The 19,274-nt window shown below is 45.1% G+C and overlaps 1 protein-coding gene across 1 annotated transcript; it reads right to left on the bottom strand.

Moving 5' to 3' along the window:
• Nucleotides 1-17,894: 17,894 nt before the first annotated feature.
• Nucleotides 17,895-18,788, bottom strand: LOC142207887 (vomeronasal type-2 receptor 26-like). Its single transcript, XM_075276820.1, has one exon. It carries the CDS (start codon nucleotides 18,786-18,788, stop codon nucleotides 17,895-17,897), a length of 894 nt encoding a protein of 297 aa, XP_075132921.1.
• Nucleotides 18,789-19,274: the final 486 nt, after the last annotated feature.

Consider the following 19,274-nt stretch of genomic DNA (forward strand, 5'->3'; position numbering starts at 1 on the left):
GCATCCCTGACCACAGGCACTTGTCGATGATTCGGTGGTCAAATGGACCTTGCAGCAAAGAGAGATACTCTGGGCCTAACTGATGTTACGGGACACGTGCAGGCGCAAGGCGGGGACAGCACACCAAGAGAAGTAGTAACAGCTAGGCCCAGCATAGCGAGGTGCCACAGCTGCCATCTGGTGACGGAAGGCCTGGGTATCCAGAAGCATAAAGGACAACATCTCCAGGGCCAGCAGTTTTAAGATGAGGCCGTTGAAGGCTTGGGCATGTGGGTGGCTTGTGCTGTACTTCTGCCTGCAATGAAACGCCTGGGAGATGGGGAGTGGCTGGGAAGAGGCGCATGACGGTGCAGGCCAAAAGGGCAGATGAGGGTGAACTCCCCAATGTGTCAGAGACAGATGTGTAGGTGTCCATGCTGGTGTAAACAGTGGAAAAAGCAGTGTCGGCAATGCCGGGCGACGATTGTCCTGCGCTTGCTCTCTCCCACTGAGCCCAGGGCTTACCTTCCAAATGACAGCGCACGCAAGAGGTGGTAATGTTGCTTTTTTCTGAGCCCCTACTCAGTTTAGACTTGCAAAGTGTGCAAACTGCACTAAATTTGTCATGTAACTGACATATAAATGATGGGTCTATCCATTGGCTGTTTATTTTGATGAAAGTCAGCCGGTCAGCACTGTCAGCTAACAGCCGGCTGTGCTTATCCTTGATGATGCCACCGGCTACGCTGAAGACACTTTCTGATAGCACACTGGTGTCAGGGCAGGAAAGGAACTGCAAGGCGTATAGCGAAGTTCCAGCCACAAACCCAATAAGTGTAGGGTGCAGAGGGATCGGAGAGGACAGGGCTGGGGTCGGCCAGGTACTCCTGCAACATACACCTATACTGGTGATACTAGGCCCCTCAGTGGCAGTAGTTTGGCCAGGGGATGCCGCTAGCCTCCTGTGTGACAATGAGATCATCTGCCACTTCGTCATCCTCCTCTTCCTCCATCAATATATGCTGAGAAGCAGACAGGAGTGTGCACTGACTATCCTGCTGGGATGGTTCTGTTCCTATGCCCGACTCATCAGCGTACAATGCGTTATCCCGGATGGCGAGGAGGGATTCTTGCATCACACACAGGAGCGGGATTGCTACACTCACGAGTGCATTGTCACAGCTGACCCTCTTGGTGGACTCCTCAAAGACACGGAGAGATCTCGCATAAGTCTGCCAACATGGGCGAGTTTTGTGCGAGTGGCTAGTCCATGGAAAATCTTTGACCTTGCTGCCTCTGGACATGCCTCTGCCTCTAGCCACCTTTTATGCAGCTGCGCTTGCATCCACATCTCCACTACTTTCCCCCCTAGACATCACCCCTGTCCATGCCTCTGCCTCTAGCCACCTTTTTTCCTGCTTAGTTTGCCTCCACATCTACACTGCTTTCCCCGCCAGACATCAATCCTGTCCATGTCCGGTCGGTAGTGGTGGCCTCGTCGTCCACCAACTTTTCTTCCAATAGGAGTGAATTTTTTAAGGTCTCACCACATCACACACACACACATGAACAATGACAGTTAAGGGTGGAGGCTTTTGGATTTCCCATTGCCTATTCCATCTGTGGTTGTTATGGGCAACGTGATTTAAAGGGCTGCTTGTTAATGTTTCTTTAGCTTTAAATTTGGATTTCTCTCCATCCAAATGGGGAGGAAAGCGGGTTTCCAGGTATTTTCCCACTTTGATAGAGGTTTTTTTGAGTGTGGAAAGTGTGTAGTTGATAGGCTGTGATGTTGGGGTAAAACTGTGACTTGGGCTTCTTAGATGCCCCCAGGCATGCTTCCCCTGCTGTCCCAGTTGCATTGCAGAGGTGTTGGCATCATTTCCTGGGGTGTCATAGTGGACTTAGTGACCCTCCTCAGTCGGATGGTGGGTTCCCCTAAAACGAATCATTTTTCCCCATAGACTATAATGGGGTTTGATATTCGATGAAATAGTCGAATATTGAGTGGCTATTTGAAACGAATAACAAATATTTTACTGTTCGCTCATCTCTAATGAAGAGTCCTAGGAGTCCTGACAGCTTCATACACTATGTATTATAGATATAGAGTGCTAGGAGTCCTGACAGTGGAAATCACTATGTATTATATATGGTAGAGTTGGAGTTGGAAGGGACCTCAAGGGCCATCTGGTCCAACCCCCTGCGAGTGCAGGTTTTCCTAAATCATCCCAGCTATATGTTTATCCAGATTCCGCTTGAAGATTTCCATTGATGGAGCGCCCACCACCTCCCGTGGCAGCCTATTCCACTCTCTCACTACCCTCACTGTCAGAAAGTTTTTCCTAATGTCTAATCTGTATCTCTTTCCCTTTAGTTTCATCTATATATAGTCCTAGGAGCCCTGACAGTGTCATACACTATGGTTTCTACATTTACAGTCTTAGTGGTTTTAACAGTGACATGCACTAAGTTTCTTGTTTCTTTCTTGTTTCTTACAAAATTATATGACCCAAAACAAATCTTTGGACTGAACTCCTCCCCCCAAAAAAAGAAAACACACGTATACTATACACATAGGTCCACTTTGGAGACAACCCTTACAAATTATATAGCTAAAATATATTCCCATTATTCATACTACACATACTGTACCACTAATGTATCCTGCTCTAATAATATCACAACTCATGTACTAATCACTAGAGATGAGCGAGTAGTTAAATACTCAAGATTTGAATATTCGATTCAAGTAGCCCCTCAATATTAGACTACTCGAATCGAATCTCAAATTCTATTGTATTCTATGGGGGAAATGTTCGTTTCAGGGGTAGGCAACATTCGATCAAATTGAACTTACCAAGTCCACGAGTGAGGGTTGGGCTGGATTCTCTGAGAAGTCTTCTCCGCGCTGCGTCCCCGCATCGTCTTCCGGCAATGAATTCACTCTGCTAGGCATTGGGCTTGGGCAGAGATGACGGTGCATGCCTGCACTACAAGAAAATGGTCGCTTACAGTGTAAGGGGCCATTTTCTTGTAGCGCGGGCATGCGCAGTTGTCTCTGCCCAGGCCCAATGCCTAGTAGAGTGAATTCAGAGCCGGAAGACGACGCGGGGATGCGGCGCCGAGAAGACTTCTAAAGGTAGGAGAAGAACCAGCGTTGATTGGCTGAATGCTATACACTGTATAGCATTCGGCCAAGCAACTCTGGTTCTTTATCAAATTTTTCCATGAGAATAGCGGTACTCGATCAAGTACGAGTATTTCGAATACCGTAGTATTCGATCGGATACCTACTCGATCGAATACTACTCGCTCATCTCTACTAATCACTAATAGACAATGCCCAGAGTATCTAATACCTGAGGATATCCATATAGTCCAAGGATTTGTGCTGCTGGAATAGTAGTAGATGATTGGTGATCTCCAATGATTCCGACCAGCTGGCCATACCCCCTACAGGAGTAGTTAGGTATTACTTTATCCAGGCCGGATAGAAGATGCAACATACGGCTTACCGCCACTCGTTCGTCTAAACATGAGTCATAAACATGGTATCCCAGGGTAATATTGGGTAAAATGTCAGGATTTTCATTAATATTGTCAAGAGCAAAGAAAAAAATCAAAGAATGTATAATTTTCTGAAGATTCTCTCTGTAAATAGATAAATATATATCCAGTTGAGATACTGACAAGAGAACTGAACGTCATATATCACTCCAGGACCTCAGTAGGATGAGAGAGAGCCCTGACGATTTCTCATTAGCTCCACCTTATACAATAGCCCCTCAGCTTAAATATAATTGGTTCTGGACAATCATCGTAAGCTGAAACTATTAAAACTTCAGACCATAATTTAATGGAAATTTAATAATTGTTTCAAAGACGCCAAAATGTAGCAAAAAATGTGAAAAATTAAGGTAAAAAAACTAAAATCAAAATATAATATTACTGCATCAAGTCCTTACACATAAAAGTCGAAGAGAGAACTGGAAGATCTAAATCACTTCATTTGGAGGAAAATCTAAAAATTTGTTTTATTTCTTATGGCTCAGATCAAAGATTCATTTCAAGTCTAATAAGTTCTTTATGAACAAGAGTTTAAAGTGGCTTAAAACATAATGTATGACACTGTCAGGGCTCCTAGGACTATATATCTATAATACATAGTATATGACACTGTCAGGGCTCCTAGGACTATATATCTATAATACATAGTGTATGACACTGTCAGGACTCCTAGGACTATATATCTATAATACATAGTGTATGACACTGTCAGGACTCCTAGGACTATATATCTATAATACATAGTGTATGACACTGTCAGGGTTCCTAGGACTATATATCTATAATACATAGTGTATGACACTGTCAGGACTCCTAAGACTCTATTTCTAATGTTAAAGTACAAAGTGACATTATTATACTTTGAGATCTCTTCTTCTTTGGCCAATATATGATTTGCAGCATGCGTTAGATGACTCACTTCCACCATGTTGTTTTGCAATGTGAGGGAGTGAAATGGAATTAAACTCTACTATAATACAGCAAACGTTGTGAAGCATCTGCACTACAGAAAGATCCTGACAGAAGGACAAGGCACAGAAGCAAGACACGACTTGCTTCCACCAATCATCTGTGAGCCACTGCTCCCGACTTTTACTGCATCCACTGCCTAGCACGTCCCACTACTTTCACCATGCACATAACACTGCAAAAAATAGGAAATTGTCCCATAAGAATACAATGAAAGTGTATCAGAAAGATGGTAAGGATTAGAGATGAGCGAACACTAAAATGTTCGAGGTTCGAAATTCGATTCGAACAGCCGCTCACTGTTCGAGTGTTCGAATGGGTTTCGAACCCCATTATAGTCTATGGGGAACATAAACTCGTTAAGGGGGAAACCCAAATTCGTGTCTGGAGGGTCACCAAGTCCACTATGACACCCCAGGAAATGATACCAACACCCTGGAATGACACTGGGACAGCAGGGGAAGCATGTCTGGGGGCATAAAAGTCACTTTATTTCATGGAAATCCCTGTCAGTTTGCGATTTTCGCAAGCTAACTTTTCCCCATAGAAATGCATTGGCCAGTGCTGATTGGCCAGAGTACGGAACTCGACCAATCAGCGCTGGCTCTGTTGGAGGAGGCGGAGTCTAAGATCGCTCCACACCAGTCTCCATTCAGGTCCGACCTTAGACTCCGCCTCCTCCGGCAGAGCCAGCGCTGATTGGCCGAAGGCTGGCCAATGCATTCCTATGCGAATGCAGACTTAGCAGTGCTGAGTCAGTTTTGCTCAACTACACATCTGATGCACACTCGGCACTGCTACATCAGATGTAGCAATCTGATGTAGCAGAGCCGAGGGTGCACTAGAACCCCTGTGCAAACTCAGTTCACGCTAATAGAATGCATTGGCCAGCGCTGATTGGCCAATGCATTCTATTAGCCCGATGAAGTAGAGCTGAATGTGTGTGCTAAGCACACACATTCAGCACTGCTTCATCACGCCAATACAATGCATTAGCCAGTGCTGATTGGCCAGAGTACGGAATTCGGCCAATCAGCGCTGGCTCTGCTGGAGGAGGCGGAGTCTAAGGTCGGACCTGAATGGAGACTGGTGTGGAGCGATCTTAGACTCCGCCTCCTCCAGCAGAGCCAGCGCTGATTGGCCGAATTCCGTACTCTGGCCAATCAGTGCTGGCCAATGCATTCTATTAGCTTGATGAAGCAGAGTGTGCACAAGGGTTCAAGCGCACCCTCGGCTCTGATGTAGCAGAGCCGAGGCTGCACAAGGGTTCAAGCGCACCCTCGGCTCTGATGTAGGAGAGCCGAGGGTGCACTTGAACCCTTGTGCACCCTCAGCTCTGCTACATCAGAGCCGAGGGTGCGCTTGAACCCTTGTGCACACTCTGCTTCATCAAGCTAATAGAATGCATTGGCCAGCGCTGATTGGCCAATGTATTCTATTAGCCTGATGAAGTAGAGCTGAATGTGTGTGCTAAGCACACACATTCAGCTCTACTTCATCGGGCTAATAGAATGCATTGGCCAGCGCTGATTGGCCAGAGTACGGAACTCGACCAATCAGCGCTGGCTCTGCTGGAGGAGGCGGAGTCTAAGATCGCTCCACACCAGTCTCCATTCAGGTCTGACCTTAGACTCCGCCTCCTCCAGCAGAGCCAGCGCTGATTGGCCGAATTCCGTACTCTGGCCAATCAGCACTGGCTAATGCATTGTATTGGCGTGATGAAGCAGTGCTGAATGTGTGTGCTTAGCACACACATTCAGCTCTACTTCATCGGGCTAATAGAATGCATTGGCCAGCGCTGATTGGCCGAATTCCGTACTCTGGCCAATCAGCACTGGCTAATGCATTGTATTGGCGTGATGAAGCAGTGCTGAATGTGTGTGCTTAGCACACACATTCAGCTCTACTTCATCGGGCTAATAGAATGCATTGGCCAATCAGCGCTGGCCAATGCATTCTATTAACGTGAACTGAGTTTGCACAGGGGTTCTAGTGCACCCTCGGCTCTGCTACATCAGATTGCTACATCTGATGTAGCAGTGCCGAGTGTGCATCAGATGTGTAGTTGAGCAAAACTGACTCAGCACTGCTAAGTCTCTGCATTCGCATAGGAATGCATTGGCCAGCCTTCGGTCAATCAGCGCTGGCTCTGCCGGAGGAGGCGGAGTCTAAGGTCGGACCTGAATGGAGACTGGTGTGGAGCGATCTTAGACTCCGCCTCCTCCAGCAGAGCCAGCGCTGATTGGTCGAGTTCCGTACTCTGGCCAATCAGCGCTGGCCAATGCATTCTATTAGCCCGATGAAGTAGAGCTGAATGTGTGTGCTTAGCACACACATTCAGCTCTACTTCATCAGGCTAATAGAATACATTGGCCAATCAGCGCTGGCCAATGCATTCTATTAGCTTGATGAAGCAGAGTGTGCACAAGGGTTCAAGCGCACCCTCGGCTCTGATGTAGCAGAGCTGAGGGTGCACAAGGGTTCAAGTGCACCCTCGGCTCTCCTACATCAGAGCCGAGGGTGCGCTTGAACCCTTGTGCAGCCTCGGCTCTGCTACATCAGAGCCGAGGGTGCGCTTGAACCCTTGTGCACACTCTGCTTCATCAAGCTAATAGAATGCATTGGCCAGCACTGATTGGCCAGAGTACGGAATTCGGCCAATCAGCGCTGGCCAATGCATCCCTATGGGAAAAAGTTTATCTCACAAAAATCACAATTACACACCCGATAGAGCCCCAAAAAGTTATTTTTAATAACATTCCCCCCTAAATAAAGGTTATCCCTAGCTATCCCTGCCTGTACAGCTATCCCTGTCTCATAGTCACAAAGTTCACATTCTCATATGACCCGGATTTGAAATCCACTATTCGTCTAAAATGGAGGTCACCTGTTTTCGGCAGCCAATGACTTTTTCCAATTTTTTTCAATGCCCCCGGTGTCGTAGTTCCTGTCCCACCTCCCCTGCGCTGTTATTGGTGCAAAAAAGGCGCCAGGGAAGGTGGGAGGGGAATCGAATTTTGGCGCACTTTACCACGTGGTGTTCGATTCGATTCGAACATGGCGAACACCCTGATATCCGATCGAACATGTGTTCGATAGAACACTGTTCGCTCATCTCTAGTAAGGATGAGTCAAATCAATCTGAGTATGAAAAAAATCTCTAGTTGCAAGGAAATGGACTTCTGGCATTTAGATTATATGAATACCCCAGTCCGTCTGGTCTCCAGTCTAAGATGAGGGGGATTAGAGGATAATTATAATGTTGGTGGTTTCTATAACCTCTACAATTTTGATGAAAATAAAGACAAACACCAGAGAAGACCCCCCATCCTCATTGTGGGGGAATGTAACATCAAGTAACATCAAAAGAATAAATCCCTGAATCATCCTCTTGTTTCCCAAAATCTAGTAAAATAGTAAAGGTGCAAGGTTAGAGGACAGATGCATGGTCAGGGCTGGCAGAGTTTGAGTCAAGCAGAGTTTCAGGGCTAGAAGCAAAGGCTCAGTGGTCAGTAACAGTCCAGAGCAGTGGCACAACTAGGAATGGCGGGGCCCCATGGTGAGCTTTTGACATGGCCTCCCCCCAACCAACACCTACACCAAAGACCTCGATCGATCGATTTCCGCTCCCCCCCCCCCCCCGCATTCCTGCACGCTTTATTATAGTGGCTCCTACACACAGAATTATATGCAAGTGGCCCCTGCATACAGTATTATGCCCCATAGTGGCCCCTGCATACAGTATTATGCCCCATAGTGGCCCCTGCACACAATATTATGCCCCATAGTGGCCCCTGTACACAGTACTTAGCCCCATAGTGGCACCTGCACACAGTACTTAGTCCCATAGTTGTCCCTGCACACAGTATCATGCACGTCCCGGGTTATGTGACGTCAGCACGCCACACAACTAGGCCTGAAGCTTGTCTGAATCGTGGAGAGGTAAGTAACTGGTTTTTTTATGTTGTTCTTACTTCTCCCGGGCCGCCGATCATTATACTCGGGGGTTTGAGAAGACCCCGGAGTATAATGATAGTGTTTGTGGGGCCCACGGTGTCACTTATCGATCCCGGCTCCTGGCAGGATCGGTAAGTAAATAGAGCCCGTTGCCGGCTGGAGTAATTCAAGCCGGTAACGGCCTATTAAGAAAAAAAAAAAAAAGAGAGGGAGTTCTGTGGTGACGCAGGCAGTAGGTTACCTGCACTACCTACACCATTATAATTATTAGAAGTGATCCATGTCTAGACCTGAGAATATGTGGTGAAAAAAGTGAAAGAGATTTGTTGCCTCTGGCACTATGCTGTGGAATCACGAGCCCAGGATCAGCGGTGAGACCTGTGATTGAGTATAAGTGCGTCATAAAGAGACCCCATAGTATAACAATATCTGAACACTTCGCAGGATCACTTTGTCTGAACATCAGAAGAAGCAAATCTATAGAGGTTTGTCCAGTCTTAAAGCATTAATATTTTTTGGCTGACACTGGAAAATGTCCCCTAGATTTATGGATTGTTCATCAATTTACAGTTGGTTGGTAATCCTGGACCTCGTAAACCCCATCATGTATTACTGATAATATTATATATAGACTGGTGAAGCTATGTCTGCAGACCTGACTCTATTCTCACCACTTCTCTTATAGATAATACATCTAGCACTTACTCTGCGCACTGTATTGTTTTGTCATTTCCTTCTGACTCTCCCTCTCGTGTATATTGACTTATTGTCAGCAGTCCACCAATGATGAGATCTCCATCCTGGTAACATTTCTTAACATTATTAAAAACTTCTATAATTCTGAGATCACAGACTAACTGTATTACAGGAAGCCAAGGAAGGATGAATATAATAAGGAAACTGAACATCTCCTTGTACAAATATGAAGATGATGATATATATTGTGTCCTCGGTAATATATAATAGATGTAAGCAGTGAGGCAGCAGTGACACAGACAGCACGGCCCCCAGGATCAGGACATGCTATATGGTGACTGCTCTCATCTCCCCTCCTTTTATACAGTATTATGGGATAGATTTTACATTCTCTGCTCTCATCGCACATCATTCTGGATCTGCTCTCCGAGGATTGTGCTCTGAACCGTCCTTACTATAGAGACTTGTAGAAGAAATAACCAGTCTCAGCCGTCCTTGTGTTATACAGAATATACCACAGACATATTCCACAGCCCTGTACAAAGATTGTCATCACTCACATTAACCCCTGACACCACTGAGGTTACAATGTAATGTTCCATCTGATGAGCACACATACACATACAGGAGACGGATTTATAGGAAGCCATTATCATATTAGAATCATACAGATATGAGCTCCTAAATCTTCCTCTTGGCCAGACATGTCCAGTTATGATGTCACAAGTTAAGCAGATTTCACCTTTGTGTTTCTGCTAAGGGGCTCCTTGATCTACCCACATACAGAGGATGCCTTGTCTCTCCTGATTTCCCATATACTTCATTGAGCCAACTGATGTCCTCTGCAGCTTGCGATAATCCCACACTGACCCCATCCCTTTACCTCACATCCATTGCATCACTAAAAATGGTCAAACCTAACAAGGAAAAAGGTGCAGAAGTGTCAGGTACTCCCAAGCCTGCTAGACACCACGGGGAATTACAAAAGTTTCTTAGAAAGAAAAATGCTCAATCGCCAGCAAGATAATTAAAAATGGCCCCTGACAATGCCAGAGAGCCTGACTCTGGTGATGATTCAGAAGGTGAAAGAAATACAGATCTCGAACGTCTGGAAGACAGCACTTTCTCAAGATCATTTCTGCAACAAGCCTTAGCTGCAGCACTGGGTCCGGTCCTCATGTAACTCGCCGACATTAAGGCAGAAATGCAGATAATGGGCAACTGTGTCACTAATCTAGAAAATGCTTATACTTCAGTTAAATCATATACTGACTCAGTTATCTCTCAGATGGCTTTGCATAAAGACTAGAGATGAGCGAACAGTAAAATGTTCGATATTCGATATTCATTAGCCCCTCAATATTCGACTACTCAAATCGAATATCAAATGCTTGTTTCAGGGGTAGGCAACATTCGATCAAATTATACTTACCAAGTCCAGGAGTGAGGGTCGGGCTGGATCCTCCGAGAAGTCTTCTCCGTGCAGCGTCCCCACGGCATCTTCCGGTTTTGAATTCACTCTGCCAGGCATCGGGCCTGGACAGAGTGAATTCAGAGCCGGAAGACGCCGCGGGGAAGCTGCATGGAGAAGACTTCTAAAGGTAGGAGAAGAACCAGCGTTGATTGGCCGACTGTATAGCATTCGGCCAATCAATGCTAGTTCTGCATCGAACTTTTCCATTCAAATAGCGAGTGATACTCGATCGAGTACGAGTATTTCGAATACCGTAGTATTCGATCGAATACCTACTCGATCGAATGCTACTCGCTCATCTCTAATAAAGACTATATAGACCATTCTCTCACTCTCATTGAAGACCAAGAAAATCACAGCCACTGGAAGAACATCAGGATTCAGTGACTCTCGGAATCTTGCTCTCCAGAAAATTTACCGAAAATGGCATCGGACCTATTCACCGAATTGCTCAGACCAGAGCGAGCAGCAGCAATCACTATCTAACGCATCCATCGGGCTCTGAGGCCCAAGCCACAGCAAGGCAAACCTCCCTGTGATTTGATGTGCGGTCTACTTTCATATCCAGATGCTGCAGCTACCTTTTCCGTGGTTAGAAACCGCTCATCCATCACATTGGGAGAAAAGGAAGTGTCTGATTACCAGGATATAGCTCCCTCAATTTTGGCCAAGAGACGCACACTACGCCCTCTCCTGGAACTCTTGAGATCCAAAGGTATCCAATATGTGTGGTTATATCTGTTTGGTTTAGCAGTCAATTATAACGGCAAGAGACTTGCAATCCATACACCGCATGACCTTTCCACCCTATGGAGATTCCTACGCATGGAACCTATGGACATACCTTCTTGGTCTCCCATGCCAGACCTTCCAGATTTCCCAACTCTACCAGACCTGCGTCTGAAATCTGAGTTCATACATCCTGAGATAAGGTTCTGAACTTGTTGTGTATGCCATAGACTATCCATGCTACATCTTTTGCTATTCTTGGTTGACTTTAACTTTGATGACTATACATGGATACCCGCAACATTGGTGAACCTCCCCTCTTCTTTAGTGTTATTAGTTTACACTAATCTCATAGGGTGCCTTGATTCGTTGTTCTTTGTTTCACCTAAACCGGGCTTTGAGGGGTGGCTGACTGGCTCCACTAACACTTTGAAGCGGTGCAGGACAACCCCCTCTAAGGACCAGCAATTCCCATATTATCATTCGCTAGTTTTTTGACCTACTTTTATTTGATGCTTTTCATGTTTATTTTTTATTTATTTATTTTTTTAATTCAAGTTTATTGACATAAAGCAAAAACAAACAAGTAGTCTCATTGAAAAGCAAGAAAACTGCCGAGGCGCAGCTCGGTATAATGTAAAGGTCAGTGAACAAAGGCAAGATGTATTACTTAGTCGTAGTTAGGTCAATAAACACCTTTTTGTCGTTTTCCACAAATATAAGGGAAGGGAGGAGGGGAGGGGGAGGGAAGAGGATATGGTAAACAACTAGGTGTGGTAGGGTAACAAATATGAACACCTGGATAGAACACGGGGGGAGAGGGGAGGGAGAGAAACAGAGGAGTGAGAAGTGAGAGAGAAAGAAGAAGAAGGGGGGGGGGGCAGAGTCTCCTGTAGGCCCCCATCATGGCTAAAGTCCTTAGTTCAAAGCACCGGAAACACCCTCAAGAAGATGGGAGATACAAGTTATCTAGAATCAAGCCAAGGTTGCCATATCTTAATATAGGAACTTCTGTTCCTCCTGGACCAACTGAGCATTTCTTCAAAGCGTGCGATCTGATTGGATTTGGCTATCCACTCTGCCAAAGTGGGGATTTGGTTCTGTCTCCAATAAATCGGTATCAGAGCTTTGGCCGCAGATAACAAGTGATAAATCAGCTTCTGGGCATGTGTGGACAACTTCGGGGTCGGGAAAAAGAAGATCAATAGGGATGAGGTAAGGTCAGTGAAATCTGGACAGACTTCCCGTAGCTCAGCCTTGCCTGCAGTCCAAAAGTCTCTCAACAGTGAACATAACCACCAAAGATGCAGCAACGTACCCCTCTCCAAGTTGCACCTCCAACAATAATCAGATTCCACTAGTCCATGTGTAGCCAGCCAATCTGGGGAACGATACCACCGCAAAATCAGATTAAAGTGTGTTTCCTGCAATCGCACACAGGATGACATACCATAAGCTCTGGAGAGAGCAACTTTGACTTCTGTGGGATCTAAGGTAATTTGCAATTCTGACTCCCAACTTGAGAGGTAAAAAGGCTTAATGACAGTGGGTGGTCTGATCACTTTGTGTAATAGTGAAGAGGTCCTGTACTTTTTAGGGTCAGCCAGCAGGTATATCTGTTCAAAATAAGTAGAGCCCCTCTTCCAGTCATAAGAGTCCTCAAAATCTTGTCTGCATTTCTCGTAGTGATTTAAATGTAGGAAAGTTAATTTGCGGGTACTCGTACTGAAAGCTTCCAGAAGCTGAAGTTCGTCTGGTGCCGGAAAGTGTCCTTGGTCGCATAGGGAGATCAAAGGAATATACAAAAGTGCGTTCCAGAAATCCTCTATTTTACGCGGTTTATTCGGGAGAATGTCAGGTATCAAGGCGAACGGTAAACACAGAGATGGTGTCAGAGCAATCGATGGTTGGTACTTTTCCCAGACTGAGAGTGCCCCCCCCAAAAAGGACGTCTGATTTAGAAATTGTTTTTGTTGCAATCGAGGAGCGAGGGGCAAGCCAGAGGTCGGCCAAAAAGCGGACACCGTAAACAGTTCTGAGAAGTGGCCCCATCGGGGAGGAAGATAGAGAGGTCGCCGTCTCAGTCCAAAATTGCAACTGGATAGCTTCGTAAGTGTATGATAAATCAGGAGCGTCAATTCCCCCCTCTAGTTTCCGTCTACTAAGAGCTGGATAAGCCAACCTGGGTCTCCTACCTCTCCACAAAAAGCATGAAAAAGAAGTCCGTAAATCATTAAAGAAAAAGGCAGACAATTTAATCGGCAACATTCTAAGCAGGTAAGTAACTTTAGGGGCTATATACGTCTTCAACAAACTTCTCCTACCGATCCAAGATACGCAGGGTATATCATATTTAGTCAAAAGTTTATCTACTTCTTTTAACAAGGGGGCGTAGTTATACTCATAGATATCTTCAAGGTGACGGGTAATCTTAACTCCTAAGTATTTAAGGTGAGTATCCGACCATCGGAAATGAAAACGCTCCCTCAAAACCTTCCCTACGTCTGGAGATAGCGAAAGGTTGAGAAGCTCACATTTATCCAGGTTAATTTTATAATTTGACAAGGAGCCATACTCTCTAATCACCTCCATCACCTGTGCTAAACTCGTCTCCGGATCAGAGAGGACGAACAGGACATCATCCGCAAATGCCAAGGAGTGAAGGGACCCTCCAGGAAGGCAAACCCCTGAAATCCCTGGGTGTTCCCTAATCTTTTGCAGGAAGTGTTCCAAAGTTAGGATAAAAAGGGACGGGGAAAGGGGGCAACCCTGTCTTGTACCGTTGGATATGGGGAACGGGGCTGAAAGGGTACTATTTATCTTAAGTCTAGCATATGGGGATGAATATAGAGTCATTACAGCAGAGACAAAGGGTGGTGGGAAGCCAAATTTCTCTAAGGTGGTGGTTAAGAAATCCCAACTTACCCGGTCAAAAGCCTTCTCGGCATCTAAGTCGAGAAGGACTAACGGGGCAGGCATTGATTGAGCTAAACGACTGATATGCAGAAGGCGGATCAAATTTTTCCTACCTTCTCTAGACTTTATAAAACCCACCTGTTCTTCATTGATCAAACAAGGAAGTTGAGGTTTGAGACGTAAGGCTAATAGCTTTGCCCAAATTTTTAAATCTAAACTTAGTAAGGAAATTGGGCGGTAGTTGCTGCACAGCTGGGGGTCCCTTCCCTCCTTGGCAATCAGGGTGACATGGGCTTCCAAAGCTTGTTTAGGGAGTGGAGCACCCGCAAGCGCTGCGTTAAGCGACTTTGTCAGGGGGGAGATCAACTCATTCTGGAAGGTTTTGTAATAAATTAAAGAATATCCATCGGGGTCCGGACTCTTGTGGGAAGGAAGAGATTATTATCTTAACCTCCTCCTCTGAAATTGGATCTAGTAACCCATCAGCTTGATCTACAGATAAAGAGGGTAATGTCAAAGAGGACAAAAACTGACTAATAGCCACCTTCCTTGCCAATATAGTGTTAACACTTATTGGAGAAATGGCTTCTGTGAAATTCACCTCGCTTAATGTTAATGAACTAAATACACCTGAGAAAAGACACAGCATTTTCCGCATAATTAGGAATTTGAAGTCAGAGATTTTATTGCTTCAGGAAACCCATTTCAAAGAATCCAGACACCCGTCCATGCCTAAATCACAATTTTCACAGTGGTTCTTCAACTCGCATCCCAAGGAGTGGCAATAGCGATCCGGGGATCCGTCCCTTTCGTTTGTGAACAGCAGCACTCCGATGCTGAAGGCCGCTTTCTTTTTATTAAAGGTACTTTGGCTTCCCGGAAAGTCACCATCGCCAATACGCCCCATATCATGCACAAGTTCCTTGGTTAATAGCTGCCCTCTGGGATCTTAGTCTCTTCGCAGCTGGCGATATTATTCTTGGCGAAAACCTGAACATGACTCTAAACCCTCTGATAGATTCCTCCATGAGCAAATCGGCTACTTCACAAAAGGTACTGGAAAAAACTTCATGATACATTACATGACTTGGGTCTGATAGATGTCTGGCGACTTCTTCACCCTTCAACTATGGACTTCTCACATTACTCCCCAAAGCATTCTTCTTATCAGAGATTGGACTACATCCTTTGCTCATCCCACCTAGCTTCCTCAGTCAAACACTCTGAGATCGCATGTTTGGTGGACTTAAAAGCAACACAAACCATAACAGTCTTGGCCAGAAGTGAAGAGAGGATGGGTGGAAAACACACAGAAGCCCGACTCAAGATAACATCACTCTTGGATGCAATATCCTCCTGTGACTGAGATGAGCAGGTTATTCAGGCTATTCAAATAATTTTGGTGTTTTTTTTGGGTGACACAAAAAGCTTTATTTTTCTGTTACTTTTATTTTGCATGTTTTTTCATTATTTTATATATCAGAGTGATAATAGGCCTTTGGGGGACATCTTAACAGGTTTTGTTTTGGGCTGATTTTCCCTGTAACTGCAGCTGATACATTTAGCCCGACTTACAGTAGGGATGCAGCCTCAAAACTTGAACTACGGTGCTGATCTGGTCCTCTGGGAGGCAGAAGCTCTTTGGGTAAGTTCACATGTAGTTTTTTGGTCCGGATTTATATGCGGGAAGCTTTAGCACTCAGTTACCAGTATAGAATTGTATTCTAATAAATGTTCTGATTACTGGAGTTAATGGAATAAAAAACTAAAAAATGATCACATCTGTACATGTTACCAAGCTGACATTGGACACATATCAGGAGCCAAATAACTGAGCAAAAATCATCACCACAAATATAAGGCCACCTATTTTGTGGCCTCCGCAAAATCACGGCTGCAAAATAGCGCCACATATACGGTACCGTCTCCCATTGAAAACAATGGGAGTGTATACGGCCCGCAAAAGCTCCCACAGCGTCTACGTACCACATTACGAGCCAAAATACTCCGTGTGAACACGGCCTAAGGGAGAACAAACTATAACCCCAAAGTAAAATACTTTTGCAATGAAGAAATTGTAAAGCATCTCCATAATATCAGTCATATCAAGTCAGGTTTTATTATTTAGTAAGAGCACACATATAAGAAAAGTTTGATATGAGTATAATATGGATTCTATACATGTAACATTTAGGGTTAACTACTAGAGATGAGCGAACAGTGAAATATTCGAGATTCGAATAGCCCCTCAATATTCGAGTATTCGCATGAATTTCGAACCCCATTATAGTCTAATGGGAAAAATGCTTCATTTCAGGGGAAGCCACACTTCGACTCAGGAGAGTCACCAAGTCCACTATCACACCACAGGAAATGATGCCAACAGCCTGGAATGCAACTGGGACAGCAGGGGAAGCATGTCTGGGGGAATCTAACATGCCCAAGTACCTGTACTACGCCACTATCTTGTTGGGATCCCTGTCAGCTTGCGATATGCGGGAGCTGACTTTTTCCCATAGGAATGCATTGACCAGCGTTGATGGCTGAATGCCATACAGAGTACAGCATTCGGCCAATCAACGCTGGTTCTGCCGGAGGAGGCAAAGTCTAAGACCGGTCCACAGCAGTCTCCATTTTGGTCCGATCTCAGATGTAGCAGTGTTGAGCACACAGCTCTGCTACACCTGAGATGTAGCAGAACTGGTCATGCGCTCAGCTCTGCTACACCCGAGATGTAGCAGAGCTGAGTGTGCGCTGAGCTCTGCTAAACCAGAGATGTAGCAGAGCTGAGTGTGCGCTGAGCTCTGCTACACCAAAGATGTAGCAGAGCTGAGTGTGCACTGAGCTCTGCTACACCAGAGATGCATCTATGGATGTAGCAGAGCTCAGCACACACTCAGCTCTGCTACATCTCAGGTGTAGCAGAGCTCAGCACATGGCCAGCTCTGCTACATCTCCGGTGTAGCGGAGCTGTGCGCTCAACACTGCTACATCTTAGATTGGACCAGAATAGAGACTGCTGTGGACCGATCATAGACTTCGCCTCCTCCGGCAGAACTAGCGTTGATTGGCCAAATGCTGTACTCTGTGGCATTTGGCCAATCGACGCTGGTCAATGCATTCCTATGGGAAAAAGTCAGCTCCCACATATCGCAAGCTGACAGGGATCCCGATGAGATAGAATCCCAAAGAGCTGTGTGAGTAACATTCCCACCTAAATAAAGGTAATAGCTAGCTAACCCTGCCTGTACATCTATCCCTGTCTCACAGTCACATAGTTCATAGTCTCATATGACCCAGATATTAAACCCACTATTCATATAAATCCGAGGTCACCTGATTTAGCCAGCTAATAACTTTTTCCGATTTTTTTCCAATACCACCGTTGTCGTAGTTCCTGTCCCACCTCCCCTGCACAGTTATTGGTGCAAAAAAAGTGCCAGGGAAGGTGGGAGGGGAATCAAATTTTTACGGCATTTGCCTCATGGTATTCGATTGTAATTGAATACCTCGAATGACCTGATATCCGATTGAATATCAATTCGATTGAACGCCGTTCACTCATCTCTATTAACTACTATTATTGAGGGTTACTATTTTACAGTCATTCCTTTCTTCTCCCCAGCAGATCAATTTTTGTGTTCATTTCAGATCTGAATAGAATAATAAAACATTTTGGGAAAAACACACAAGCTAAAAGTCCAGCACTGGAAGCCATTACTGCAAATATCTCCACGGCCACCATGTATTTCCCTCTGGTGCTCAGATAAGCCGGGATCATGGCCATCCAGACACTACAGAACAGCAGCATGCTGAAGGTGATGTACTTGGCCTCATTAAAACTGTCCGGTAATGTCCTCACCATGAAAGCCAGAAGAAAGCTGACAGCGGCCAGGAGCCCCATATAACCCAACATGGAGTAGAACCAGAGATCTGAGCCCTCATTACACTGAATGATGATCTTCTCAGGATAAGACTGAGTGTCCAGGTCCTGGAATGGGGGAGAAATAGACAACCACAGAACACAGATGACAACCTGGAAGGAAGAACACAACAACACTATGGTATAGGGCAGCTTCACACTCAGCCATTTTCTCCAGGGGCTTCCAGGCTTGGTGGACTTAAAAGCAACACAAACCATAACAGTCTTGGCCAGAAGGGAAGAGACGGCGACTGAGAAGAAGACTCCAAAACTGGTTTCACGTAATCTGCAGGTGACATCACTGGGACGACCAAGAAACAAGAAGACAGAGAGGAAGCTGAGGATGATGGAGACCAGGAGGAGATAACTCAGGTTCCGGTTATTAGCTTTAACAATAGGAGTGTCCCGGTAGGAAATAAATATTCCAAATATGGAGCCGGTCACAAGACATCCGAAGAGTGAGAAGGAGGAAGATACAGAAGCAATGGTGTCATTATGGTAAGAGATGAATTCTATTACTTTGGGCAGACATCGGTCTCTCTTCTCATTAGACCATTCGTCACTTTGGCATTTCATGCAGTTATCGGCATCTGTAGGAATAGTTTACAACATATCACATGTTAGATGCACAATATCTATCTCATCAACATTTCAAAAAGGATTTCAGCTGAGTAATACAATTTTCTTTGTTATATATGATTGAAGGGTCGTCAGTCTAATAATTGAGTTCACTGGAGTAACTAAAACATAACTTTTAATAAATCCAATTAAAATGATTTGTAAATAAATTTAGTCCAAAACTATTGTGTGAATAGACAGGGCTATTGGCGATATGTCCGTGGTATAATGTGACAACCACTATGAGACTATGGCTTCTCTGTATAAAACTCACACCATTACAAAAAAAACTCTAAATGCTACTAAAGGAGTTAGAATTTGTGTGTACAATGCACATCATCAGAAGGCTAGGATGGTTCAGGCTACTGATACTGTGGCAAGGTCAGCCGGGAGCTCGGGTATACTGAGAGCTCCTAAATACTCTCTCTGCTGTGGATGTTGGTG

The sequence above is a fragment of the Leptodactylus fuscus genome, chromosome 1 (genome assembly GCF_031893055.1).
Source record: "Leptodactylus fuscus isolate aLepFus1 chromosome 1, aLepFus1.hap2, whole genome shotgun sequence".
Lineage (NCBI taxonomy): Eukaryota > Metazoa > Chordata > Amphibia > Anura > Leptodactylidae > Leptodactylus > Leptodactylus fuscus.

Coding starts and splice junctions, on each gene's coding strand:
- LOC142207887 (XM_075276820.1), bottom strand. CDS start 18,788: ATGAAATGCCAAAGTGACGAATGGTCTAATGAGAAGAGAGACCGATGT.